Consider the following 27,735-nt stretch of genomic DNA (forward strand, 5'->3'; position numbering starts at 1 on the left):
AAGAGGAACCGAGCTGGGCCTCGCCGCCTCCTGCTCTCGAGTTCCCGGCCGGGAGCGCGCGGCGGAGCTGAGGCGTCTGTGCGGCGGCGCCATGGGGAAGCGGGATAACCGGGTGGTGAGTGACGTGGGGCGCGGGCTCGGCCTGGTAGGGCCGAGGGGAGGCCGCCCGGGGAAGCGCTGCTGCGTCCCGGGCCTCAGCCCGGGCCTGGCCCGGCCTGGCGAGACCGGAGTGTAGCGCTCGGCCCGGCCCGGCCAGCAGCGCCTCAGCCGCGGGAGGGGGCCCCGGTGAGTCCTGATCTGGTCCGCTCCAGGCACCCCATCCCACTCCCCGTATCCCCGGGCGTGGGACTGTGCAGGGGCACCCCCCTCTCCCCCCGGGCGCCTCCCTAGGTCTGCACAAGGGTTAGACCAGGAGGGGCTCGTGTTGCTGAACTGTCTAAAGCATATTTATAAAATTACTTGCATCTGAAGAAGTGAGGTTCTGACCCACGAAAGCTTATGCTCCCAGTACTTCTGTTAGTCTCAAAGGTGCCACAGGACTCTCTGTTGCTTTTTACAGATTCAGACTAACACGGCTACCCCTCTGATACTTATAAAATTACTGTCCGGGGATCCCAAGATGGGGGGCAGCCCCCAATATCAGCACAATATCGGTGTCGTCATATATCACAATGGCAGTTCCTGTCAGCATGAAAGCCTTGACTCTCTCTATGTAAACTGGAACCTATGATGATGGTGTTAATTGCAATATAATTGTCCTGCTAAAAACGTCTATCAGCAGTATGGGATTCTTGTGTAATGCATTTGGTACCATTCACACGGGCTGGCATGTTTCCCAGCAGAGTAAAAGACCTATATTGTGCATCATGTATTCTTGCAAAACTGGGCAGCTAGAGAACCCAAGGAATTTACTTGTGTCATATATGATAGAACCTTTCATCTCCCAGTCAAATCTAGCACAAATCACTAATGACTATATGTAGTTTCTGTCTGATATCTGTTTCGTGTTCTGTCATGAAAAAAGTTAGGGTGCTGGCCAGTTCCTTGCAAAGACATTTTCCTACCAATATTATTTTATTATTGAGTGAGCTAAGCTGATTTATGGAACAACAACAAAAAACAAGGCCTCTGGCCTAAAGTATTGGATACATATGGGTCCTTCTCTCTGCACAGTTCCTTGTCTCTACACAGAGGCTCTGTTGACTTCAGTAGGTTGTTCCCCAAAACAAGGGTTGACTTCCTCCCATGTGATCAATCTGATTGTAGGATCAGACTTTAATTTTAGGTTGTCAACCTTCCTGTCCTTTAGGTCCTTCCTTAAAACTTTCTCTTTTCAACTAGCCATCCACCACTAACCATCTACAAATACTTTTATGCTTGGCCACATGTTCATATTTAATTTAAGCTTATTAAAATAAAAATTTTGCAACTAACAAGTTGTGTGATAAAAATAAACCAAATCACATTATTTTGTTTCAGCCTTTCCCCCTTCTTTGCCTGTATTTCAAATTTAGGCTGTGATCCTGCAAGCTGTTCCCAGCAGACAAATCCTTTCAGTGACTTTAGTGGGGCTCCCTGTGAGCATAGTGGTCTCCATGCAAAGAGAAATTAATAGTATTCAGGCCTTGGACTGTAAGGCCAGGTTTACAAAACTTTTGCCACTAATGTCAGTTAGGAATGTGATTTTCCTACAACATTTTTATGCTGGCAAAAGCCCTGGTGCAGATGCAGTTTTATTGGCTTTTGTTGTGTGCTTTTGCTGATATAGTTCCTTGAGTAAAAAAAAAAAATCTAGTATAAGCTGTAACAGAAAAGAACTGTTTTGCCAGTGTAAATTACATCTACACTAGGAGTATTTGCTGGTATAGCTATATTGACAAACCTTTCTACTGTAGACAAGGCCTAAGGCAAGGGCTTTCTCTTTTTTGCATAAAGCACCATGCATGCCACTGGTACAGTAGAAATGAAATAACAGAAATCGCCACCCTAGTTCATATTGGCACAAGGACAGGTTGGAGGGAAAGAGGCAGAAGGCATCATGCTTGGGGGGAAAAAGTACAGAAGACTCTGTGCCCACTAGAGTAATGGCTCTCAACCAGGAGGTCTGTGGCCCCTGGGGAGTCACGAGCAGCTTTCAAGGAATCTGCCAAGCAGGGATGGCATTTGACTCACTGGGGTCCAGGGCAGAAAGCCAAAACCTGAGCCCTGCCATGGGTGGTGTCGGGCTCTGGGCAGTTGCCCTAATGCTGGACCTGGCTTTTAAATGCAGAAAAATAGTTGCTATGGCACAGGTGGGCCAAGGAGTTTTTATAGCATGTTGGAGGGGCCTCAGAAAAAAGGTTAAGAACTCCTACATTAGAGACTATTCTCTTCCAGAGCCTAGAATGAAACCCAAGATTCCTGAGTCTCACCATTCCTCTGCATTTAGCAAATATCTGTGTAAATTGCTGTCAAAATGTCATCTCATCTTCTAGTACTGGTCTACATAAATCATGACAACTTACTATTTATTTACTGCTGCTGTTTACTCAATTAGCTCAAGTGGCAGAGGATCTAAAGGGTCCAACCCTGCTGGTGAACCATGTGGGTTTCAGTATGATGCCACATGATATAGAATGTCTAGGGTTTTTTGTTTGTTTGTTCTTTTAAAAAAAAAAATCTGGGAAATTAGACTCTTAAATCATTATTGAGTTTGCAAACTCAAGTACCCAAAAGTTAGGAAATTCCCTACACAACCTTAATTTGGCCACTTTCTGCATATGTATTACAATACAGTCTTTCATCACATGATCACATACTATTTTTTCCACAGGACCCCTGTCTCATTGAGTGCATAGATGGACCTGCTCTGGGAATGAATAGGGTTATATAGTGAAAGGGCCTGTTATCTGTAGGACCCCTGCTTGGTTGTTGTCGAATTTGAAGATGTACATCTGTTGAGGCAGATGATTAGAGGAAGAGAAAGAATGGCTTCAATCCCTGCATTTGCCACAAAGATCATATGTGATGCTAGGCAAGCCACTTAAACCGAACTTTTCACAGGTAGCCACTAACTCTGTTCTTAGTTTCTCGGTGTCTGACTGAGACATGTGGTGTGATCTGTTGAAGTGTGAGCACTCACAACTGTTACTGAAGTCAATAGGAGCTGTGTTTTGAACATATAAAGTGCTATATAATTCTAAATACTCTGAAAAATCAGGTCCTAGGTGTCTCAAATTGGGCACCCAAAATTAGTGGATGGATACTTTTGACCTTAATCTCTCTCTGCCTCAATTCCCCATCTGTAAAATGGGGATAATAATATCCCCTTATCTCACAGGAGTGTTGTGAAAATAAATTAATTTTTGTAAAGCCGTTGCATACTATAGACATGAGTGCCATGGAAAAGCCCATGAGGAAATTGATAATTCTATCTTCAGAACATAAGGAGAAAACAAAACCTTGAATAGCCTCTCACTAAATGAACACAGTCCATCATGTGCACTGAATGAAGCAGGTGTCCTATGGAAGAAATAATATGTGCTCATGTAATTACTGCCTGTATCATAATGTACACCTAAGTTGACTGAATTAGGGTTTCACAGACAACATTAATTCTGGCATTTTTTAACTTCTGAGTGCTCTTGACTTTTCAAACTTAATGTTTTTTTTAACATAGCTTACATTATATCTGTTTGTATACACAGATCTGTCTAGAGAAAGGAAGATACATGCACACAAGCATTAGTGTGGCCATATGATTCTAGTATATTCGTGAACCAAAATTTTTAAAAATTGTTAGGGAATCACTTCCTTGCTTAGGTAAACTGGGGATTTTTTAAATATTTGGATTTATAAAACTTACCACATTTTGAAGTGCATAAAAAGAGAATACAGAGACTTGAAAAGGAGGAACAGATGACAAAGCTTGATTAATAAAGCCATTATAACTGATCTATTGTTAACTTGAATATTTTAGGGATTAAAACATATGATTTAGTACTTAAATGCTGCTAAATTCACCAAAGTTTTGTTTATTTACATATATTAGGGTTTTTAGTTTAAAACAAATCCCATATGTAGTAGTTTTATTATGTGGTAATATTATCGCTAATTTGTATAGTCTTGGTTGTGTGCCACCATCAGTTTGTTTTTGGCCAAAGTGAGTCTAAGGCCTGAATGTACTACCTTTGCTGTGCCAGAGAGTAAGAGACTAGGGATATATGGCACTGTAATAGAGCATCGTATCCAGAAATCTCAAATCTTTACAAAAGAAGTGCTGAGTATCACTAGGCCACTGGATAGGTCCTTGTTCCTTTTGTGGCTAAGTAGATTATGTAATTCTAAATTGGAAACGTGTTGAGTCTGCCTGTCAGCTTGAATCATCATCTTCTCTGGCTAAATGCCTTCCATCTATAAGAAACATAGTCAGAATTGTTTTCAATAGGTAAGGAAAATTGTATGTGTGGATTTTTGTTTCTGCAGCAAAGTAATTCAATTTACTTCTCACTTTGCTTTGTCATCTCTAAGGCTTATATGAATCCTATAGCCATGGCCAGATCACGAGGTCCTTCCCAATCTGCAGGGCCAACAATACAGGACTACCTGAATAGACCAAGGCCTACATGGTAAGTGTGGAAATATCTGATTGCTGCTTTTGCAAAACCACTTATTTGATGAAAGATACTATCTTGTTAAGTGCCCTCCTTCCCAACATAAACCGTGATATTTTATAAAGGGATTCCTAGTATCTGGACAAAGCGTTTTTCTAAATATCTGTCCTAATTTAATATTTTTTTTAAATTGTTACAGTGTAAGATGATGGTATTTCAACAACCATTTCTGAAAAGGAATATATTAAATTGATCCGTAGGCATTTTTAGCAACAATTTCTCAGGCCATGTCTACACTACAAATTTTGTTTAACTCAAGATACATTGGTGGAAAGTCACCCGAGTTAATATATTGCATGTGTACATGCATACTTGGCTGCTTGCATCAGCGTTGCAAATACTCACTGCTCCTGCTTGTGTTGATGCAGTGTGGTGTAACACCCGTAAACAGGGCCGGCTCCAGGCACCAGCCCACCAAGCTTGTGCTTGGGGCGGCACCTGGAGGGGGGCGGCGCGGTGCTCCGGCCGCCGGGGAGAGTGGAGCCGCGGCGGGCTCGCCGCCCTCCCCTGCCGGAGTTTACAACTTTTTTTTTTTTAAATCACACAAACCTGCACAGCACTTTTCACTGTCCACCAACTGTGACACATGCATGGAGCCCGCAGAGTTCTGCACTATTGTCATGAAAGTTGCGAACACCGGACTTACAGTCCTCTACTATTTGCAGTTCTTCCTGTGGGTCTGCAATGTGATGATTTGTTTGAGGATAGATTGATGAGAGACATAGTGAAAATCAATTCAGGGCTAATTGGTGGCATTCACGGAGCAGCTAGGGACAGTGGATCACTGCTTCTGGGCTGGAGAAACAAGCACTGACTGGTGGGATCACATTGAAATGTAGTTTTGGGATGACGAGCAGTGGCTGCAGAGCTCTTGAATGCAAAAGGCCACATTCCTGGATCTGTGTGCCAAGCTTGCCCCATCCCCCCAGGGAATATGCACCAGAATGAGAGCTGCATTGACAGTTGAGATGTGAGTAGCAATTGCAGTGTGGAAGCTTGCAACACCAGATTGTTACCAGTCAGTGGGAAATCATTTTGGAATTGTAAAATCCATAGTGGCAGCTCTTGTTATGCAAGTGTATAGGGCCATTAATCGTCTTTTGCTGTGCAGGACTCTGACTCTGGTAGCATGCAGGACATAGTGGATAGATTTTCAGAAATGGGTCCTGAACAGCAGTGGGGCCATAGAGGGCACCCGTTTCCCTGTTTTGGCATAGGCCCATGTTGCTACAGAGAGCATCAGTAGAAAGGGATACGTTTCTTTGATTATGCAAGTGTAGATGGATCACCAAGGAGGCTTTAGCAATATCAGAGTGGAAGCTCCATGATGCTCGCAACTTTAAGAACACAGGACTGCAGAAAGCTGCAAGCAGGGACTTTCTTTCCCAACCGGCAGATTATCATTGGCAGTGTTGAAATGCCAGTAGTGATTCTGGGGGACCCTGCCTACCCCTGGCTTCCTTGGCTCATGAAGCCATATACTGTCCACCTTTACAGCACTCAGGAAAGATTCAGCTACCAGCTCAGCAGGTGCAGAATGACAGTTGAATGTGCTTTTGTTAGATTGCCAGCATCTAGGGTCCCTTCAGTATTTACTTATGAGATTGGATCTCAGTGAGAAAAATTCCCAGTGGTTACAACTGTCTGTTGTATGCTGCATAATATCTGTGAAGCAAAGGGGGAAAAGTTGCTGTTGGGATGGAAGGGAGCAGGTGGAGTGTCTGTGTACTGAGTTTGAACAGACAGACACAAGAACTATGAGCTCAGCCTGGAGCTATGCAGCTGAGGGAGCCCTTGAAAAAGAACTTTGATGTGGTAGTGTGGGCTGTGCTCTTCCTCACCCTGAAGTTTTAGTTGCTGTTAAGAATTGTTAGTGCCTGGTGTACATTTATGAATATTGCGCTGTCTTTTAATGAACTTATGAATGATGTGGTGCTTGCTGTACATTTATAATTTATTACACTGTTTTTCACTGAACCTGTGAGTTCTGTCATCCTGCAGAGCAGGGGTCGGCAACCTACTGCACGTGTGACAAAGGCGGCACGCAAGCCAATTTTGCCAGGCACGCAGCTGCGAGCCAGGGTCCCGGCCGCTGGCCCCGCTCAGCCCACTGTCGGCTGAATGAACGTAACTCCAGGCCAGCAGGAGGCTGAGCGGGGCCAGCGGCCGGGACCCCAGACCGGCAGCAGGCGCACCCCCCAGCCACAGAGCCCGAGCACGGTGAGGGGGGAGCTGGGGGGGTGCATGGGGACCACCGCCCGCATGCATCCCTCCCCCCCTGCCTGCCCGCCCCCCGGTCCTCACTTTTGATTGTTGAAATATGGTAACCCTAGGTGAGGGGGGAGCCGGGGGCCACATGGGGGCATTTTAACGTGTATTACTGGCACGCGAAACCTTAAATTAGAGTGAATAAATGAAGACTCGTCACACCACTTCTGAAAGGTTGCCGACCCCTGCTGTAGAGTTACACGTAGTTGGTACTTTGAGTAGAGCTAGGCATTCTGCACTATATGTTGTGAAGTAATAAAGATAAATTCATTTCCAAAAAATAGAAAGTTATTGCATACCTAAAACAGTGCAAAAAAAGTGTAATTAAAAAAATACAATAAAAATGTCTAAAATAAATTAACGGAATCCAACTTTAAAATTAGAAAGATAGAAAACATTCCTGTCCATTTCAGTCCACTTTCGCTTCACATACATCATCTGTGACTCTCCCATGTCAGTGCATGTGAGGCTGTGGTTGTCCTTACTGTTGTCCCCTGGCATGGAGTGGTAGGGATGCAGCCCGTGATGCCACATGGAATGTTGGCGTCTGTAGCAAGTTGCTAAATTGGTGTTCTTCATTGACTGCAAAGAGACGTGAGTATGTGACTGTTGGACCTGTAGGTCAACAAGAGTCTGCAGCATTTGTGTTGGCTGCCTGAGTGCATCTCCCTCTCCTTTTCCTGCGGGGACACCTGAGCCCTTCTCCTGTCTGCTCTTTCCTTCTCCATACTTTCTGAAATATTTACCCTCCAGGCCCTCTGTTTACAATCCAATGCAACACTGGCATGCAGGATCTCACTGAACATATCCTCTCTAGTCCACTTTTTATCCTCCTCATCATGGTCAGGCATTCCGCAGGGGACCACTCAACGCCGTAGAGGTAGCAGCTACAGATAAAACAGATTGATGTATCGTTGGATTTACAGTCACAACAGAAAGCAAAAAATAAGTTTCAAAACTCCCTTCCCTTATTCCTATAAAAGTTTTAAATAAGACTAGCTTATTAAAAGTTCAGTTTTGGAGTGTCTGCACAGCACCGCCCTGCAGCCCCAGCCATGAGGAGTATGGCCCACTGGTTGCATGAAACAATAAAATTTCGGGCCTTATTTCCATGTGTACGAGTACCAGGCACTATTTTCCACAGACAGTGGTGACTTTAGCTGATATCTCCTATGAACAATAGGCTGTTTAGTGCAATGGTGCCTGCCAAAGTCATAATAGAGTGGCATGGTAGTCTCCTACCACGGAGGAAGAAATAAGGCTGCTATCTCTAGACACCTTCAGGAGAGGATTGCAGTGTGCCTCTCTGAGATCTCTCAAGAGGTTACAAGAGACATCCCTATGTACTTAAACAAACTGGTCCGCATGCCTGCTCCTTGCCAGCCCTACAGGGGAATGAAATGCAGATGACAACTCTACCTCTGTTTGTTGTACCATTGCCTCATCTCAAACAAGTAAAACAATGAAAAGTCGATACCTGTTGTGATGCCAGCAGACCAGGTGCCAGCTCATGCCAAGGCCCCTAGGCCTCACTCAACATAGACAGATACATAGCAGGAAACCTGTCTGGCTCACCTGTGTGTTAGTATTGTTAAAATAGATATTAGAGTTATAAGAATGTGTTTAGACTTTATGGAATGCTTGTAGGATGCTGCATGTATTAATCCTACTTATAACATGCCATGTTATAAAGTAATGTTTAAATGTTTGCTCTGTAGCTATAAAAATGTTTGCTAATGCTATGTCTACACTGGCAATTGAACGACAAAACTTTTGTCTTTCAGAGGTGTTTAAAAAAAACAAACAAACCCTGAAAGACAAAAGTTTTGCCACGACAAGCACTAGTGTGAACAGAGTGCTCCTGCCGACAATGGAAATGCCACTTGTTGAGGGTGAAAGTTTATTGTCGGCAGGAGAGCCGATAAACAGCAGCTACACTGCATGACTTTTAGTGGCACAGCTGTAGCGACAGAGTCATGTTGCTAAAAGCTGAGTAGTGTAGACATAGCCAAAGACTGTAAATTCCCCACAGGCAGGGGAGACGCATTACCAAGTGTGAAATGGTAGTTTATCACAAGAGGTGTTATCTTCTTCCCCCAAAAAAGAAGCTCTACAGACATCAGAGAAGCCATTGTGGACAAAAGACTTTGTTGATTGCTTCTCCCACACCTCTGAAGCGGGTATGTGCACAACCCCTGTTTCATCACAGCCTGAATGCTGGGAGAAGGGAATAAAAAATGCATGTTAAGGAGATATTGGTATCTTTATGCTGTCTGGATTCTGAGGGGCAAAGATTCCTAAACATAAGCAGGAGGTCCCCAAGCTGCTTGGCTTGAGTTAGCCCTAAAAGACATAAAAGCTTGCTTATTATAGAAGCTTCCATTACCTTTTGAACTTAAGATTGTACCTCATTAGTGTGTGTACGTTTACCTACTTTAACCTTGTAAATAACGCTGTCATTTCTTTTTCCTAGTTTATAAACCTTTAGTTTGTTACAGGATTGGCTAAAATCATTGTCTTTGATTTGAGATCTCAGTACAGTTGACCTGGGGGTAAATGACTGGTCCTTTGGGACTGTAAGTAACCTGAGTATTATAGTGATTGTTGATTTAAAGAACCATTTATGACAGAGGCAGGTTTGTCTGGGTGGTAAGATAGATCAGAGTAACTAAGGGGACTGTCTGTGGCTTCCTATTAAGACTGTTATAGTGCCTGAGGAGTTCACACTCGTTACTTGGTTGGTGAAATCTAAGTTTGGGGTTCATGCCCTATTTCTTGACAGTCTGCTCTGAGGTTGGCACTCACGGTTGTGATCCACTCTAGACAGTGTGATGCCTGTGTCCTGCTAATTTGGTCTTGGGTGGGGCGCACTGTCTTTACATTTGAACATTGTGAGGGAAAATGCAAATGCACTCTTGTCTGAGGTTCCTTTCCCTTCATTGGGCTAACCCAGGCTTGTCTGGTGGGATTGGCTAGACTGCAGTGGGGTCTCAAAAAGATCCTGCCTCACAGCATAGCTGAAACCCCCCGTCTGCATGTCCTCACCTTTGTTGGCCTCCTCACTGTTCACAGCAGTGGTCTGTGTCTTGAACTCTTCAGAGTTATCCATAGTGGTCTGCGGGGTACTGGTGGGGTGTCTTCCAATTATGGCATGCAGTTCATTGTAAAAGTGGCAGGTTTGCAGCTCAGCACCTGATCAATTGTTGGGCTCCCTGGCCTGGTGGTATGCGCAGCACAGTTTGTTTGCTTTCATGCAGCACTGCTGCTGATCCTTGTCATACCCTGCGTCCCCTAAGCAATCTTTTTATAGATAACCACCCTTTCACAACTGGTCTAGCTGAGCCTGCACAGACTCTTTTCCGGAAAGGCCCAGGAGATCCAATACCTCCTGTCTACTCCAGGGAGGCGTGCTTCTAGTGCATGGAGCCTGCAGGGTTGGTTGGCCAGTTGCGCACAACAATGGACAGCTGCTAGGTGTGCTCGCCAAAGTGGGCAGTTAGGAATATGTGGGAGTTTTAAAGAGAAAGGAATGTGGCTTCTAGGTTCTGAGACCCCTGGGCAGAGGAGTTCACAATTGTGATTAGAGCGGTCACTGCCAGGCATTGTTGGTCAGCTGCTGGAGGTCTGTTAGGGTTGATATAGGTCATGCCCTCATTCTTTGTTGACCTCAGTAGGTCAACCATGGCTCAATGCCGTTTGGGGAAGTGGTGTTATTGCCTCGCTGTAATAGAGTGTTACATCGACCTGAGACAAATTGAGTTTAGTCACTTGATATAATTTGATGCAAGGTGACTTACATCAACCTAACTTTGTACTGTAGACCAGGCCTAAGAATAGAAAAACTTTACATCTCTATTTTTTGTCATGGCTAATATTGCCTGAATTGTGGGTGTGCCCTCACCAGTTTTTTTATTTTTAGTAATTTTAACAGAATCACACATGGAAAGAAATTTTTCTGGATACATTTTTAGAATTGAATTCCACCTTGCAGAATTGTCTTATTAAGAATTATACCATCTCTTAAGATGAGTTATTGAAATTATCTTATCTTCTCCATTTTATCTTATAATACATCAAATTCAAGCATACATTACCTATCACCAAAGTAAGGACTAGACCCTGCACAGGAATTTATTTGCAGGACTTACAATTTACATAATATCTTAAAGTTTAACATAATCCAAAGGTAACTCTCTTTCTCCTTTCATGGGAAATTCAGCTAAAGATAAACTGAAGAAACAACTTGGATTACTGTCTGTGCATTTCAGTGGAAATTTAAAAAAAAATCTTAATGTCTGTTCAGGTTTTTTAGATGTATAGATATCTGTGTAAAACCTTTGTATTTTTTATATAAAGGGAAGAAGTGAAAGAACAACTAGAAAAGAAAAAGAAAGGATCGAGGGCATTGGCTGAGTTTGAAGAAAAGATGAATGAGGTTTGTGATTTGATTAATTTTGTGTTGGTGAATCATTTAGAAAAATTAGAATGATCCTTTGTATTCAACTGTCATTAGCAGGATGAAAAGCCCATTTTGTGTGTGTGTGTGTAAGATTCTTCATGAGCTAACTTTGCTATTAAAATATTTAAATTAGAATTACAGCAGTTACAGAGTAAAAACCATCTTTTCCTTTCCCCTGTTGTTCTCTACAGTATATATCTGGTCAGGTCTAGTTTTGAAAAGGTGCCACCTGAATAGAATTTGAGCTCTTGTAATACACTAGAGGGCCGCACACTTCATAGCTTCTTTGGCTGAGCTTATTGCATATCCCAGGGGCTTCTTGCATCCCTCTATTCCACTCCATGTGTTCCCTGTGTACCACCCTCCTATCCCCCTCATATTTCAGGGACTCCCTGTAACTCCCACCCAATCTCCCCCTGCTGGAGTTCTGTGTAGTCCCCCATTTCACCACTTCTCATATCAGATCCCCCATTCTGCCCCCCCTTGCCAACATTCTGTTTACCCCCCCCATTCAGCCACATGAGATTCCCCAATCTCCCCATCCATCCTGGATTCTGTGTGCTCACTCTTCCACCTTCCCACCCTACTAGGGTCCCATTCTTTCCCACGTCAGAAGCTCTGCTTAACCCCTATTCCCCCATATTGGGTTCCGCACTCTTCCCCTTCCCCCTGAGTTCTGTGTCCCGCATTCCACCTTCCCACCATACCAGGGTCTCCTATCTTCCCACCCACACCAGGGGCTCTGTGCACATCTCCATTCCAACTCACCCATTTGTCTCGGAGATGCATCATTAAGGGTTTTGACACATTAAAGTCTATTGGGAGGATGAGCAGGGGTATATTGTTCTATTGGAAGGTGATGGGTGCTATCAACCAGTTGCCTGAATGAGAGACAGTCCAGAGGTGTGTGAAGCTGTGGCTGTGCTAACCAGATGGCAGGGGCTCCAGGTGTCCCCCATTTTCCCCTTTTGGTTTTCTGATTCCCTCCCTAATTTATAGGGTTCTGGCCATTGAGACCTAGAACATTCCATAAGGGTGGCACACAGGAAGCTTGGTGGTATAGGTGCTTGGAGAAAGAATGCAAGGAGCCCCTGCTGGGTGCAGTGCATTCAATTTACAGAAGCAATACTGTGTGAACCTCTATACTCAATGTGAAATCTTTTCATCAGAGGCTGTCCAGATCCTTACCCATCATCTTTGAATAAAGAGACACTCATATTTGGTGGTACTTCATTTTGTAAAAGCAGATTACTCACATTGCTATAGTGAAATATGTATGTACAGCTGTAAGTTTAATATCCTAATACAGATAGTCAAGGTGTTTGTATATATATATATATTTGTTTAAATAACTGGCGGATCCAGGAGAAAATTAGCAAGTTTTGCTCAAATGAATATTAATCTGCTTATATAAAACGAAATATGTAATGTCCTAGGTTTAGGATTAGTTGAATTATCTTTTTAAAACCTGCAAAAATAATACTTGTTGGCTCTGTCACAGACGGAATATTTCAAAGGTTCTTGTTAACACCAAGGGTTTGAAAATTATGCCAATGGTCACTATCACTGTTTTTCAGAATTGGAAGAAAGAACTAGAAAAACACAGGGAGAAATTATTAGGTGGAAATGAGAGTTCCTCCAAAAAGAAAGAGGTAAATATCTTAAGTCTGGTAAAGTATTCATGAGTTGGATTTTCCTGATGTGACATTCTTACACTGAAACAGCCATCACCAAAGAACACAAGTCAAAATGCAAATTCAGAACTACTTTCCTTGTCTGTGACATGTTGAGAGACCATGATACAATGTAACAAAATTGTCTTTCTTTTTAGAAAAAGAAAAAGGAAAAGAAGAAATCAAATAGGGTGAGCAAGTTTTCAGGTTTTTAAGTTTTACGTGTCTGGAGTTTCTGAAAAGACAAAATAAGAGTGTAATTTGGAATTGTACATAGATGTTTAAATAACTATGCTTGTGTTACCTGTTATCTGAGAGTGGTAGTTTAGTTTGTATTTGAGGGGAAAAGGTTTAAAAATAAGAAGGTCTTACTTTAAAAATAGAGAATTTGGCTAGAATGCCATACATTTGCTTGTTTGAGGAAATATCACTCATACAGCTTAATTTAAGAAAATCTCCGCAGGCTAGACTCTTGGAACTAAGATCACGAAGATAACATTTGCAAATGCAGAGAGTATTTGGATGTTCCTTTAAATATTTCTCAAACAGACAAAATGCTGCATCTCACAAGCTTTCATTTTTGTTGTGTTTGGTCAAGTTGTCTTCATCTTCCTCTTCTTCATCAAGCTCTGATTCTTCCAGCAGTTCATCTGATTCTGATGATGAGGTGAGAACTAACATACCAGAATTGTAATTTTTGTATTTTCTTTTAAAATATGCTAGTGTATAATTCTATTATTTGCTGGTGCCACTTACTCTCTTATTCAGGTTATTATTAGGGTGGTGCATTCAAGAAGAAATGTATGATTCTTGTTTTAACATGGAAATAGTGATTGTAGATTAGTCAGCATTTTAACAGAGGCCCCAATTTAGCAACTACTTATGCATCTGTTTACACACTATGAACAGTCCCATTTACTTCAGTGGAGCTGTTCAGTGCATACCTTTAAGCACGAGTAAGTCGTTGCAGGCCTGGGGCCATACATCTCAGGAACAGTACCCTGTTAGATAATTTGTCTGTTAGTACCCTGTTAATTATACCTGAAGGGTTATTGGTTTATCTGTGATATCTGAAACTATAACTCTTTCGCCTTTTAAAAACTACAGTTAAAGACCTGATATTTCCTATAACCAAATTAATACATGATAATATAGTGAATACGCAATGTTCAAACAAACTTGTTAAAATAATTAACTTCTGGCCTCACAATTGTGCTCTCTGCTATTGTGTAACAGACTAACATTTGGTCCAACAATTTGTTGCAGGCCCTCAGCTTTCATTGAATTCAAAAGGAGTTGAGAGCTCTGAGCCCATGATTGTGTCCCTTAGCATGGGCACTTCACTCAGAAGGCTAGCAGAGACTAAGACCTTGACTACACTTGGTACTTCCCAGCGCTGCTGTGAAGCGCGAGTGTAGCCGCTCTGCGAGAGCTCTCTTGCAGCGCTGTAGGTACTCCACCTCTCCGAGGGGAATAGCTTGCAGCACTGCAAGCAAGTGTGCAGCGCTGCAGGCTCTGATCACACTGGAGCTTTACAGCGCTGCACTCGCTGTGCTCTGGGGGGCGTTTTCACACCCCTGAGCGCAGCAAGTTGCAGCGCTGTACAGCGCCAGTGTAGCCAAGGCCTTAGGAGTGCTACAGAGATATCAAACCTGCTGGAAGGAGTGGTAGTAGCAATCCCTTTGATTTATTGTGAAACGGTTGGTTATAAAGCAAGCCCCCAGGTGGCTTTCAAGTGATGCTTTGAAGAAAGGAAGTATACAGTTGGGAACAAGAAAGGCAAATCTGCAGAGCTCTCACAGGGAGATAGAAGACTTGCCTCTTTCTTTACAGTGAGGAAAGAAACTTCTAGTGCACAAAGAAGTATAGAAATGAACATGACATTAATATATCTGTTCAATTAATAATTTTTCTGTGCACCAAAATAGATTTTATAACAACATATTAAAAGAACACTAATGAAACAAGTATCAGGGGGTAGCCATGTTAGTCTGTATCCACAAAAACAACAAGGAATCCGGTGGCACCTTAAAGACTAACAGATTTATTTGGGCATAAGCTTTAGTGGGTAAAAAACACCTCACTTCTTCAGATGCATGGAGTAAAAGTTACAGATGCAGGCATTATATAATGACACATGAAGAAAAGGGAGTACCTCACAAGTGGAGAACCAGTGTTGACAGGGCCAATTCGATCAGGATGGATGTAGTCCATTCCCAATAATAGATGAGGAAGTGTCAATTCCAGGAGAGACAAAGCTGCTTTTGTAATAAGCCAGCTACTCCCAGTCCCTATTCAAGCCCAAATTAATGGTATTAAATTTGCAAATGAATTTTAGTTCTGCTGTTTCTCTTTGAAGTCTGTTTCTGAAGTTTTTTTGTTTAAGAATAGTTACTTTTAAATCGGTTATAGAATGTCCAGGGAGACTGAAGTGTTCACCTACTGGCTTTTGTATGTTACCATTATTGATATAACATACGATTTGTAAAAGAATAAATGGACACATAGGGACTGTCCGGTTTGGCCAGTGTACATGGCAGAGGGGCATTGCTGGCACATGATGGCATTTATAACATCAGTAGACATGCAGGTGAATGAGCCCTTGATGGAGTGGCTGATGTGGTTGGGTCCTCTGATGGTGTCACTAGAGTAGATATGGGGACAGAGTAGGCAACAAGGTTTGCTACAGGGATTGGTTCCTGGGTTGGTGTTTCTGTGGTGTGGTGTGTAGTTGCTGGTGAGTATTTGTTTCAGGTTGGGGAGTTGTATTTAAGCAAGGACTGGCCTGTCTCCCAAGGTTTGTGAGAGTGAGGGATCATTTTCCAGGATAGGTTGTAGCTCATTGATAATGTGCTGGAGAGGTTGTACCTGGGGGCTGTACGTGATGGCCAGTGGTGTTTTGTTATTTTCTTTGTTGGGCCTGTCCTGTAGTAGGTGATTTCTGGGTACCCGCCTCGCTCTGTCAATCTGTTTCCTCACTTCCCCAGGTGGGTATTGTAGTTTTAAGAATGTTTGATAAAGATCTTGTAGGTGTTTGTCTGAGGGCTTGGAGCAAATTCAGTTATGTCTTAGGGCTTGGCTGTAGACAGTGGAACGTGTGATGAGTCTTGGATGGAAGCTGGAGGCATGTAGGGAAGTATAGCGGTCAGTAGGTTTCCGGTATAGGGTGGTGTTTATGTGACCATCACTTATTTGCACTGTAGTGTCCAGGAAGTGGATTTCTTGTGTGGACTGATCCAGGCTGAGGTTGATGGTGGGGTGGAAATTGTTGAAATCCAGGTGGAATTCTTCAAGGGCCTCCTTCCTGTGGGTCCATATGATGAAGATGTCATTAATATAGCGCAAGTAGAGTAGGGGCGCTAAGGAATGAGAGCTAAGGAAGCGTTGTTCTAAGTCAGCCATAAAAATGTTGGCATACTGTGGGGCCATGCGGGTACCCATAGCAGTGCCACTGACTTGAAGTTATAAGTTGTTCCCAAATCTGAAATGGTTGTGGATGAGGACAAAGTCACAAAGCTTAGCCACCGGGAGTGCTGTAGCCTCATCAGGGATACTGTTCCTGGCAGCTTGTAGTCCATGTGGAATATTGATGTAAAACGCTTCTACATCCATGGTGGCCAGGATGGTGTTTTCAGGAAGATCACCAATGCATTGTAGTTTTCTCAGGAAGTCGGTGGTGTCTCGAAGATAGCTGGGAGTGCTGGTAACTTAGGGTCTGAGGAGAGAGTCCAAATAGCCAGATAATCCTGCTGTAAAAGTTCCAATGCCTGAGATGATGGGGCGTCCAGGGTTTCCAGGTTTATGGAGCTTGGTTAGCAGATAGAATACCCCTGGTTGGGGCTCGGGGGTGTGTCCATGTAGATTTGTTCCCATGCTGTAGCTGGGAGTTTCTTGAGCAGATGGTGTAATTTCTTTTGGTATTCCTCAGTGGGATCAGAGGATAGTGGCCTGTAGAATGTGGTGTGGGAGAGTTGCCTGGCAGCCTCCTGTTCATAATCTGACCTGTTCATTATGACTACAGCACCTCCTTTGTCAGCCCCTTTGATTTTAATGTCGGAGTTGTTTCTGAGGCTGTGGATGGCATTGCATTCTGTATGGCTGAGGTTATGGGGCAAGTGATGCTGTTTGTTCACAATTTCAGCCTGTGCACGTCTGCGGAAGCACTCTATGTAGAGGTCTAGTCTGTCATTTCGACTGTCAGGAGGAGTCCATGCAGAGGACCCAACCATCAGAGGACTCAACCACATCAGCCACACCATCAAGGGCTCATTCACCTGCACATCTACTAATGTTATAGATGCCATCATGTGCCAGCAATGCCCCTCTGCCATGTACATTGGCCAAACCGGACAGTCACTACGTAAAAGAATAAATGGACACAAGTCAGACATCAGGAATGGTAATAGACAAAAACCAGAGGGGGAACACTTCAATCTCCCTGGACATTCTATAACAGATTTAAAAGTACACCTCTACCCCAATATAACGCTGTCCTCGGGAGCCAAAAAATCTTACCGCATTATAGGTGAAACCGTGTTGTGTCGAACTTGCTTTGATCAGCCGGAGTACGCAGCCCCGCCCCTCCCGGAACACTGCTTTACCGCGTTATATTCAAATTCGTGTTATATCGGGTCGCATTATATTGGGGTAGAGGTGTAACTATTCTTGAACAAAAAAAACTTCAGAAACAGACTTTAAAGAGAAACAGCAGAACTAAAATTCATTTACAAATTTAACACCATTAATTTGGGCTTGCATAGAGACTGGGAGTGGCTGGTTCATTACAAAAGCAGCTTTGCCTCTCCTGGAATTGACACCTCCTCATCTATTATTGAGAGTGGACTACATCCACCCTGATGGAATTGGCCCCGTCAACACTGGTTCTCCACTTATGAGGTACTCCCTTTTCTTCATGTGTCATTATATAATGCCTGCATCTGTAACTTTTACTCCATGCATCTGAAAAAGTGAGGTTTTTTTACCCACGAAAGCTTATGCCCAAATAAATCTGTTAGTCTTTAAGGTGCCATCGGACTCCTTGTTACTAATGAAACACGTATTTTAAAAAGGTAATTTTGGTTCATGATAACTTTTTAACACTGTTTTTTGCAGTATATATATTACACATGTAGATTTTAGGCTGCATCTACCTAAATGTTTTACTCTTACCTTTTTATGCATTAGCTAAGGAAGGTTATTCTCTTGACTACAAATAAGAACTTCCATATGAACAATATTTATTTTGGGTGGCAGGTTTATAAACTGGATTCCCTTTGATTTTTACATAGAATTGTGTATTGGCATTTCTTTAAAGAAAGATATTTTCCCCTCTAAATTAAAAATAAAACCCAGGCACACGATTATTACTTTGAAAAAAGAATCTGTTCATGGCATTTTAGGCTAGATCACTTTGAAGATGAAGAGTCAGGCCCTCTAATATACTGTGGAAAAAAGTAATAAACAAGGAAACTAGAAAAAATTGGATTTATCACTAATATAAATTTTGAATAAATGCAGAAAAATTATGAATATCGTCCACTCTAAGAGCCAATCATCTCTGTAGTGCTGTATTCATCAAGAGAGCATACTTACATATAGGACCTTGGGTTTCTGTGTTCTTCAGATTGAATATTCAGTTATAGCTTCACTGTGAACAAATACAAACTTTTTCTCTAAAACGTTTACGGATAGGATAAGAAACAAGGGAAAAAACGGAGAAAGAAGAGGTATCGCTCCTTGCGGAAATCTTCTGAAAGCTCTACTTCTGATTCTGAATCAGATAGCAAGGTAAAATGTAATGATGTATTAGTGTTGGGAAGTTTTCCTTTATTTATATTGTAAACATTATCTGATTTTTGTTTTTGCATATACACTTCTTTATTTCTCTTTCAAACATACAGTGCTACTTTATGGGAGCAAGCAATGCTTCCAGCCTTCTGCTTCCATACTCCAAGAAGTATTATCCCTATTTGAGCTCAGTACACTGGCTAAAAGGAATAGTTTGATCTTTAGAGAGCAGACTTGTCAATGATTCCAAACTATTATCACTAACTTTTGAATTATAAATATACATTTTGCCCAAACAAGCTCTGTTTTAGTGTAAAATAAGCTAACATTTAAAACCTATAAATGTCTTAATTCTTTGTCAATGTGGTGTTTTCACATGTAGTTTTTTGTTGTTATTTTTTTAAATGAAGGTCTGACAGGATATCAGTGCTCAAAATACTGCCTTACCAGATGTCTGTGGGAAAAGTACTTTCCCTTCAGAAATTGTACACTCTGCAGCACAAATTGAGCCTTTCATAAATGCAGTTATGGGGAGGTTTCCCTTCTCTTTGCTCTATTTGGAGCAGTGCCTACCCAATTAATTAAACTTTCTGGTATGAATTTTGGACTTCATCCTGTGTAAACTAGAAAATAAACAAATTGTAAGGAGCCTGTCATCTGTCAACAATTGTTTACACTGTAGCAGGTAGTAATTTATATTTTTGGCTTAAAAACTGGTAATCTAAGAAGCCATTTATGAAAGCTCTTTGGGGCTCAGTCCTGTCTTCATTTATCTGTAAAGTACCTAGCTTAGTGTATGTGCTATACAAATAATAACTAGCTCTTTATATAGTGTTTTTCATCCATAGATATCAAATAATTAAATCATTCCTCATATGCATATATACACACACACAAGCTTTTGTTAATGTAAGTTTGAAAATTCATCCCTCACACATATGGGGGGGACACGACATTTAGACACCACCTGCTGCTGAATTGGAGGACAAAAGTCTCCATTCTTTCTCTCTGCCGTCAGCTGAGGTGAGGTGGGTGGAGAGACTCACAACCTTACCATTTCTTCCTTCCTAGTTATTCTACGTCTCTGATACTTTCTTCATTCTGTTGGCCCTGCTTGCATTCTGCCTTTTCTGCTGGCTCATATTCCTCTTTGCTATGCTTTCAATAGAAATTACTTGTCTTGTATTATCACCAGACGGGAAGGAACAGCAGAGAGGCACTCCGTACATGGGGATCTCAACAGGAGAAAGCAGAACATGAACTGTTCTATAGGGAGTATGCTTCATCTTAGGCTTCATCCTGTTCCCTAGGATCTCCCAAAGGGCTCTTTTCTCACCCAGCGCATGTGGACTCTCCCATGATAGTGTGGTTTTTTAAAAGATTTTTAGGAATAGAGTGATGGTGGCTGACCTCTGTATAGGTTGTCTGCGTGTTCTGCTGAGCAACATTCTATTCCTTGATTCCCCACAGGCCTACCAGAGCAGTGTCTCTGCATACTGCAGGGCAAGGACAGAGGCAGTTGTACCAAAATGGTAGTTTTTTCATAATGTTCACGTGAATTGCCAGGTAAAATATCTCAGAGCAATTTGTTAGCTCTGTAACCCAGAACAACCATAACAGCTTTGAAAAGTAGGTCCTTTTATACAGTGAATGATATCTGGTCAAGATTCTGTTGTGATTCATACCATTGTGTGCTGAAACCATTATGTAAAAATTAATTATTTTCACCTTCTATTTAGGATAGCACAAAAAAGAAAAAATCAAAGGAAGAACATGAAAGAGAAAAGGTAAAATATTAAGTACTTGCAAAATAAAAATCTGTCTCTCAACTGTATTTTATACAACTATAGACAAAGGACCACATTTTTAAATAGCGGCATAAGGCTTGTGTGTATGGCAGTTGTGAACTTATGCTTGCACATTTGAGGCCAGATTTTCAAAGGTCCTCAGCTTTTATTTAAATAATTGTTGCCAACTGCTGGTTGCTGAGCTCTTATGAAAATCTGGTCCCAATAGCTGCTGAGTACAACAATTAGTAGTTATGTGGCAAATTTGCAAACTTGTTCAAGCAGATAGGGTTAATTCAAGAACAAATGTCTAAGTGGCTTTCAGGTGGTCTTCTGTTTTTGTTTTGTTTTTTTTAATTTATACCGAGGACTGAGAATCATCTTATTAGCCTCTGCCTCCAGCAAGGAGAAGTCTTTCTTAAGGTAGCGGGGCATCAGCTCCCTAACACTGCCAGTCACTCAGCACTCTCCTCTGGGCTTATACCTTTCCTTCTTTCATCAGCAGGTTACCACAGGTGCACTTCAATCCCCGAATCCCTTTGAATCGTTCCCTTGTGATATCCAGCCCTAACACTAGCTACTCACAGAATTTCTGGATCCCCTTCACACAAAGATGAGGCGTACCCCAGTTTACCATTGTTAGAATAAACTACTGCTCCTGTAAACCACACAGCACTTGTGAGAACATAAAATAAAAGAAGGTTTATTTAAGAAATAATAAAGATTTAATGAGAAATGAGAGAGATGGAAACAAGTACTTACAATACAATACAAAACAAAATCATAAAAAGCAAACCTGGGTCTACACTTACCAGTAGTTACCCTTCCTATCTAATAAAGTAGATTTCCCCCCAAAGTTCAGTCCATTGCAGAGCTGGCTGGTTTCTCAAGAACCAGGATCCAAACATACATGAAAGCATCTCTCTGTGCCAGGAGTTTACAGAATGCCTTTCCCTACACTCTGTTATATTGAAAACAGACTTTTGTTTCTGTTCACAGAAAGGGTGAACCTCTGCCTTGTTGTAGTTTCTTGTCTGCCTTTAGGTGGTTTTGATTGTTTGTCATTGTCCCTGATGGTTTTCCATTGACTATGGCAATGGTAGATAATAGCACCTTGCATTACGTAGTTGGCTGACTAGGGAGAGGTGATAACTCCCTCGTACTTGAGTGGGTCATCGAGAAACGTTGCCCCCAGTGACTAAGTTCTACACCAAATCCATAGAGCGTACTTTCAATATAAATAAAATTCCTTAAATTACATTATTCCTTAAATACTATCTATACATACATCTCACAGTGATTGAGTCTTGACAAATTGTGAGCTTTCTGTAGGTACCTTTCATGTTACTCTTTATGGATAAATATCCTGTAAGATGTGTTTGGTGTAATGGATTTGTCAGGTCCAAGGTGAGAGCTATTTGCAAAGAACCGGAGATCCTTTGCAAACAGGTCTCTGTGTCGCATTCACCTCCCCTGTTCAGTCACCTCTGTTACCTTTCTGTTCAGGTAACTCTATTCAGTCTGACTCATCAATTCTGTTTCATGCACACCAAATGCACCGATTCTCTTCTATGTCCTCCCCCTATTCCAAATTCAGAAATACTTTTTCCTTGCCCTACTAAATCTGTTACCTCTCAGTAGCTGATCTTCAAAGCAGCAGTTCTTACCTCCGCCTCTTCTCCCTGCTTAGGTTTACACATACAGTGATTGTTGCCACATTTCTCTCCAATTTTCCCTTATTTCAATACCTGTCATCCTGGCTGCTTCACTTGCAATACCACTTCCTCAGTGCCTGTAGAAAGGGCTGAGGGTTCTACTCTGTCCCCTCATTTGATTAGATGGAGGTAACCAAGACTACTGAGTCTCTGATCCCACCATGGAGGATAGAGAGCACATGATCTTCCTTTTCCCTTCCTAGCCTTGAAGAGCTGGGTGGAAAGAGAAGGTTCCATATCAGTTTTGCAAAATCCCATTTGCCTGGCCCAGTGCTAGTATGAAGCTGGCCTGGACAAGTATGACCAACGTTATCAACTTCTGAAGGATCTAAGCTTTCTTTTCTTTTTTCTTTTCTTTTTTTTTTAAGTAAGTTTTAAAAACTTAATATTGCAGCTACAAACTGGTATTAAACAGCTACTGCTGTTCCCAGTTGGACCTGTAGGGGGAGCTGTACTCTTAGCTCAGTAGCAGAGCAAGAAGAGCTGCAATAAATATATTCAAATTTACTAAGTAGTCTGCATCTCAATTTCATTTGAATTTGTGCAACATATTTTAAATGTTTGTTTATGCTATACAATTTCTATTTTAAATATTTTAAAATGTATTGCAATATTTTCCCTATCTTAAAAAAAGTGTAGTAGTTATGTAATGAAGCTAAGCAGTATCAAAAAATTCATTTTTGCTAAGAGTCTCTTGAAGATTATTAGACAATGGCATTGATTGCTGCATTCAGTTTCTTGGTGCTGATGCATAATTACTTCAGTAGTTCAAAATTTTCTTTTTAATAAAATTGAGACTATTTTATATTTGTATTCTAGATATACTTAGTCCTGCCTTCACACGGAGGGTTGTGGACTAAATAACCTCTTGAAGTCCCTTCTAATCCTACATGTCTATGATTCCATAATTTAAATGAAACATTAAAGTCAGTGTTTTTGTCACAGTCTAAGTGTTCTATTATTTTAAAGGCTGTACTTATATGTTTTATTTTGTGTAGGACAACAAAAGTCTTAGTAGGAAAAGGAAGAAAATTGATCGTGGGAATGGACCTTTATCATCTGAGTCCTTATCGGAGTCAGAACCTACAGAGGAGGTCAGTGTGAAATACAACCTAGATTTCAAATTTTAAAAAAGTATATTTGATAAGTTAAATGTGCATAGGTGAGTAAGCTAATTTGACTGTGCTTAACTCATCCATAGACTAAGTGGCAAATTATGTATTATCTTGAAGCTGTTCAATTTAATTTATTCGGATTAATTGGATTTCAGCAATGTGACCTATCTCAAAGTTGTATAAGCACTAGCCTATTTAATAAGAACTCTTGCAATTCATTAAAGTTAGAACGCTCTACCACTTAATGATTATTTTGAACTATTTTGTTATAGTTACAATTCTGAATACCATAATATTCACTAACATCACATTGAATGCTTGACATATTGACAGTTTATGGGACTGTCATTTCATTACTGTGTGTACAAAGGCAGGGGATTTCCAACTCATTTCTATTAATGTTAGTTATCACTGGACATTGATTACATTTGCAGTGTTTGTTTTTTTTAAATCAAGAGGGTTAATCTGAGTTTAGTCCCTGTTCTAATATTGAAATCCTTTCATCATCGTGGATTGATTTAAATCACAGATTTTAATCATGATTTAAATCAGTAAGCAGGAAACCTTGATTTAAATCGTTTTAGCTCTGTTTTGCTTTTGTACTTTTTATTAAAGGTTGATTTTCATTGGTTGCTAACCATTACAACATGTTTATTTACACCTAATTTAGACTTTATAGTAAGTTTTGTACCTCTTAGTAGGATACACTGTATCGATACACATTTATTCAAGCAGTTATCTAGCTTACCTTACATTTATTGAGATCTTAATTTTTACTTTTTTTATTAGCAAAAATGATGAATGAGGTATTTACTAGATGGTTGATATTGATTCTTTTTATCAAAACATGTTTCGTATTTAAAACTGATGTATTAAACAAAGGAAATATCTGTAGTTAGTGAATTTAACTGATTTGTTTCTGGACACTGTGTCTTTTAGGATTGTAGAACTAGTAGATCTCATCCTCTCACTCCAAGCTTTTAATCATAGCTTGGAAGAGGAAAGCAAGTTTTCATGCTTTTTCAACTCCCAGTTGGTTTCTTAACTTTGAATCAACTGTTCTTTGAACTGAACCAGTGGAATAAACTGAAAGGAAGAAAATATTCTTTTTCACTTACAGAAGAGGCTTCCACTGTCAAAAGCTGAGTTAGCATTTCAGCAAACTCTGGTTCCAGATACTCAGACAGTGACTTCCTCCAGTTCAGTGGTATGTCTTTCTTTAAAACTTCAGCAGCAAACATGTACTGCTTAATATTATTATTTTTTATTTAAATAATTTTGATATATTATAGTAAGTTACGTCCAAAATAGATTGTCATAATTTCAGAGGTAAATTTCAAGTTTAAATAACTTTATTTTTTTAAAATAAACCTGTATTTAATTTAAATGTTAAAAATTGATTTTATTTAAATTATCCATTTTTATCCACCCTATTCCAGACTATGTGAAGGCTAGGGAAAATTGGAGTTGTTATGGATTTTTTCACATAGCTAGTTTTAATAATTTTACTGGCATCTACATAATAATTCCCTGCTATGCTATATGTTGTATAAGTAGACAGACGTTGTTTCCTTGAAAGCACTCAGCATTTTTTATTTCCAAAACCAGATGATACTAGATAGAATTATTTGCGGAAAATAGCACAGATATCCCAGTGTATTTCTTCATTGTATGCTGTACCATATTGTGCCATCATGTTTTATAGCCAAAGCTAAAAATTTTTACTTACAGGTATGTTTGGAAATATTGTTCTGCCACAAAAGCTTAATAATAATTTTTTTTAGGTACAAGTGAAAAAGAAAAAAAACAGTGAAGAAAGAGAGAAAGTAACAGCAAGTATCATTCCTATTCTCATATATTTAGAAAGTGTATTAGCTATGTGAAAAATGCGTTTGTACTTTTGTAGTCTCGACAACATTCTTTACGAAGTTGAACATTTTATGGGAAATTCTACTCTCAGGTACACAGTTGTAAATCAAGAATAACTCAATTTACTTCTGGAAGCTCCTTGGCCTTTACATCAGTGTACCTGAGAACAGAATTTGGCCCTGTATTTATAGATTCCAAGGTCAGAAGGAACCATTGTGATCATCTAGTCTGACCTCCTATAGAACACAGGTCACAGAACTTCCCCCAAATAATTCCTAGAGATATCTGTATGTTATCTAAATACAGTTATTTTCTAGATGCAGTAAATGTCAAATATGTTTACTTATGTTCACATTAATAAAATGGAACATTACCAGCGTATATCATATGGGGCATTACAAACCCCCATTATCTAACTGATTTCTCAAAAATTCATAAAGTGTTCAAGCGACTTAAAAGATTAGGAAACAAAATAGAGACAATGACTATTTCAGACCTCTTACCAGACCAAAATAGAACTATGAATGATTTTTTTTAAGTTAGTATTCTTTTTGTTTGTTTGTTTGTTTTATACTATTTATCTAGTAATCTTTTATCTGAAATAATTTTGGACAAAACACCCTTTCAAAGTTCTTACACCACTTCCTTAGCTGAATTTTAATAGATGGGTTTTGGCTTATGAAATAACTTACATTATTTAACTGTTTTAAAGGATAAAATAAAAAAGAGAAAGAAGCACAAGAAACATGGTAAAAAGAAGAAAAAGAAGACAGCTGGTTCAAGTTCAGATTCAGAATAACACTTAAAAATCAAGCCTGTCCCTTCAACAAAAGTGCAATGACAAAAGGAAACTTCAACTGTGAAAATTATCGCAAACTTTACCACACTGCATGAGTTTTCCAGTGTTTTAGAAATATTACTAGACTTTCAATAGCCAGCCAGGTGCTAATGTGCCCGAAAAGTCCATTGTTGTTGCCTGCTGCTTAATACCTGGGGTACAATTTTTTTTTTAATTACAGTAGCCAGTGTTAGCTTAAAATCATAAGAGAGGGTGGTCCAGCTAATATGTAAAATATTAGGAAATAGAGTGCAACCTTTTAGATACTAAAAATAGTGTTTTAACAAGTTAGTAATATAGTCCAATTTTTAAATCTGCAGAAATAAAATCAAAAATTCATCTTGAAGAGGAATATAACACAAGACTATTGATACTTGCTGACTACTAATGCCATTTGTGAAATGGGAATAGAATAGTAACAGTTTTAAAGGTTACTTTTGTAGAAGTATTTATGATAATTTTGCCCTTTATTTTCTTTTGGGAGTGTTACCATTTTGCTAGCTGAATTAGGGTGCCTTTGATCCTTGGAAAATCTAACTATTTTTAATAGTACAACAGCTATATTTCCTAGGGAGATCAGAACTGGTATCAGCAGGTTTTCCTGAATAAACAATTCTGGGCCTCTAGCATGTACTTTTTCATTAAGTAAGAGCAGTGACACACTGCAGCATAACTTGACATCCAAAAATTAAAGACTTTACCTCCACTAACTGAAATGATGCTGAATACTGTGCTATTAATATGCATTATATCATTTAAAGTAATTTTGAGTTTAAATGAACATTTTTGGCAAACACTGGTAGCTTTTTTTCCTTTGCATTGCCATTGAGATATTTAGAATTATTTTGTATGTTTTGTACCATTTTTAAATAACGTACAGGTTTTCAGTTGTAACTAGTGATTTATTTTTTTTATGAATTATGTTCCAGGTGTGGAGTTTCATGTATGTATTTACTTTATTCTTATAGTAAGTTCATTTGCTGTGATAAAATGCACACTTGCTGAAAATATTTAGCATGTAAAAAGCAGGGTTTTGATATCTAACAGCTTCATATTGAAGCTGATTTTACTCTAAGCAAGTTCAGTGGCAGACCTGTTATGCGGATGTGTCTTGTTATATAAAATTACTGCCAGAATCTCAGTAAAGATACTCTAAAAAGTTTGTCTTTGTATTTTTGGACCACAGGACCATGGAATATTGACACAAACAGATTGAGCTCTTTTACTTGCACCTGCAACTACTTCAGTAACAAAAACAGAAAAGAAACATGATAAATTAACAAAACATGCACAAAAACTAAAAGAATCCTTGGACTTCAGCTTTATACAGGTGCGCACTCTCGCGTCCTCTCACTCTGTTTCCATTGCCTGGTCTGCTGTTGTCTTTAAGGTATTCCAAAATGTTCTGCTGTAGAACAGACCAACCCCTCTCAACCCCTTGCATGCATGATAGTTAGTAACTATCTTAAGTGCAGTACTGAAGTGCAAAACATAGTTTTCTGCTACTCAAGAATTTTGCACATTTCCTAAATAATCATAAATTTGCAGATCATAAAGAAAAACAGGAATTAG

At 40.2% G+C, this 27,735-nt stretch overlaps 1 protein-coding gene across 2 annotated transcripts; it reads left to right on the forward strand.

Annotated features, from left to right (window-relative positions):
* On the forward strand, positions 1–27,325 carry FAM133B (family with sequence similarity 133 member B). 2 transcript variants are annotated; one of them, XM_054020463.1, is made up of 12 exons: positions 1–115; positions 4,510–4,607; positions 11,277–11,355; positions 12,957–13,031; positions 13,211–13,243; positions 13,651–13,719; positions 18,744–18,839; positions 20,579–20,626; positions 23,340–23,435; positions 24,577–24,663; positions 25,241–25,292; positions 26,038–26,103. In XM_054020463.1, the coding sequence occupies exons 1-12, from the start codon at positions 92–94 to the stop codon at positions 26,040–26,042; spliced, it is 762 nt and encodes a 253-aa protein (XP_053876438.1). In that variant the 5' UTR covers positions 1–91; the 3' UTR covers positions 26,043–26,103. The 2 variants fall into 2 exon arrangements, with proteins under 2 accessions (XP_053876438.1, XP_053876437.1); XM_054020462.1 differs by having other exon boundaries at positions 2–115; positions 25,241–25,288; positions 26,038–27,325.
* Positions 27,326–27,735: the final 410 nt, after the last annotated feature.

The sequence above is a fragment of the Malaclemys terrapin genome, chromosome 2, assembly GCF_027887155.1.
Source record: "Malaclemys terrapin pileata isolate rMalTer1 chromosome 2, rMalTer1.hap1, whole genome shotgun sequence".
NCBI classification, from domain to species: Eukaryota; Metazoa; Chordata; order Testudines; family Emydidae; genus Malaclemys; species Malaclemys terrapin.

What these genes read in the sequence shown, in the direction of transcription:
- FAM133B (XM_054020462.1), top strand. Translation starts at nt 92, where the DNA reads ATGGGGAAGCGGGATAACCGGGTG. An exon ending in CATCTGATTCTGATGATGAG is followed by an intron (nt 13,720 to 18,743) that starts GTGAGAACTAAC and finishes GTTTACGGATAG; the next exon opens with GATAAGAAACAAGGGAAAAA. An exon ending in AGTCAGAACCTACAGAGGAG is followed by an intron (nt 23,436 to 24,576) that starts GTCAGTGTGAAA and finishes TTTCACTTACAG; the next exon opens with AAGAGGCTTCCACTGTCAAA.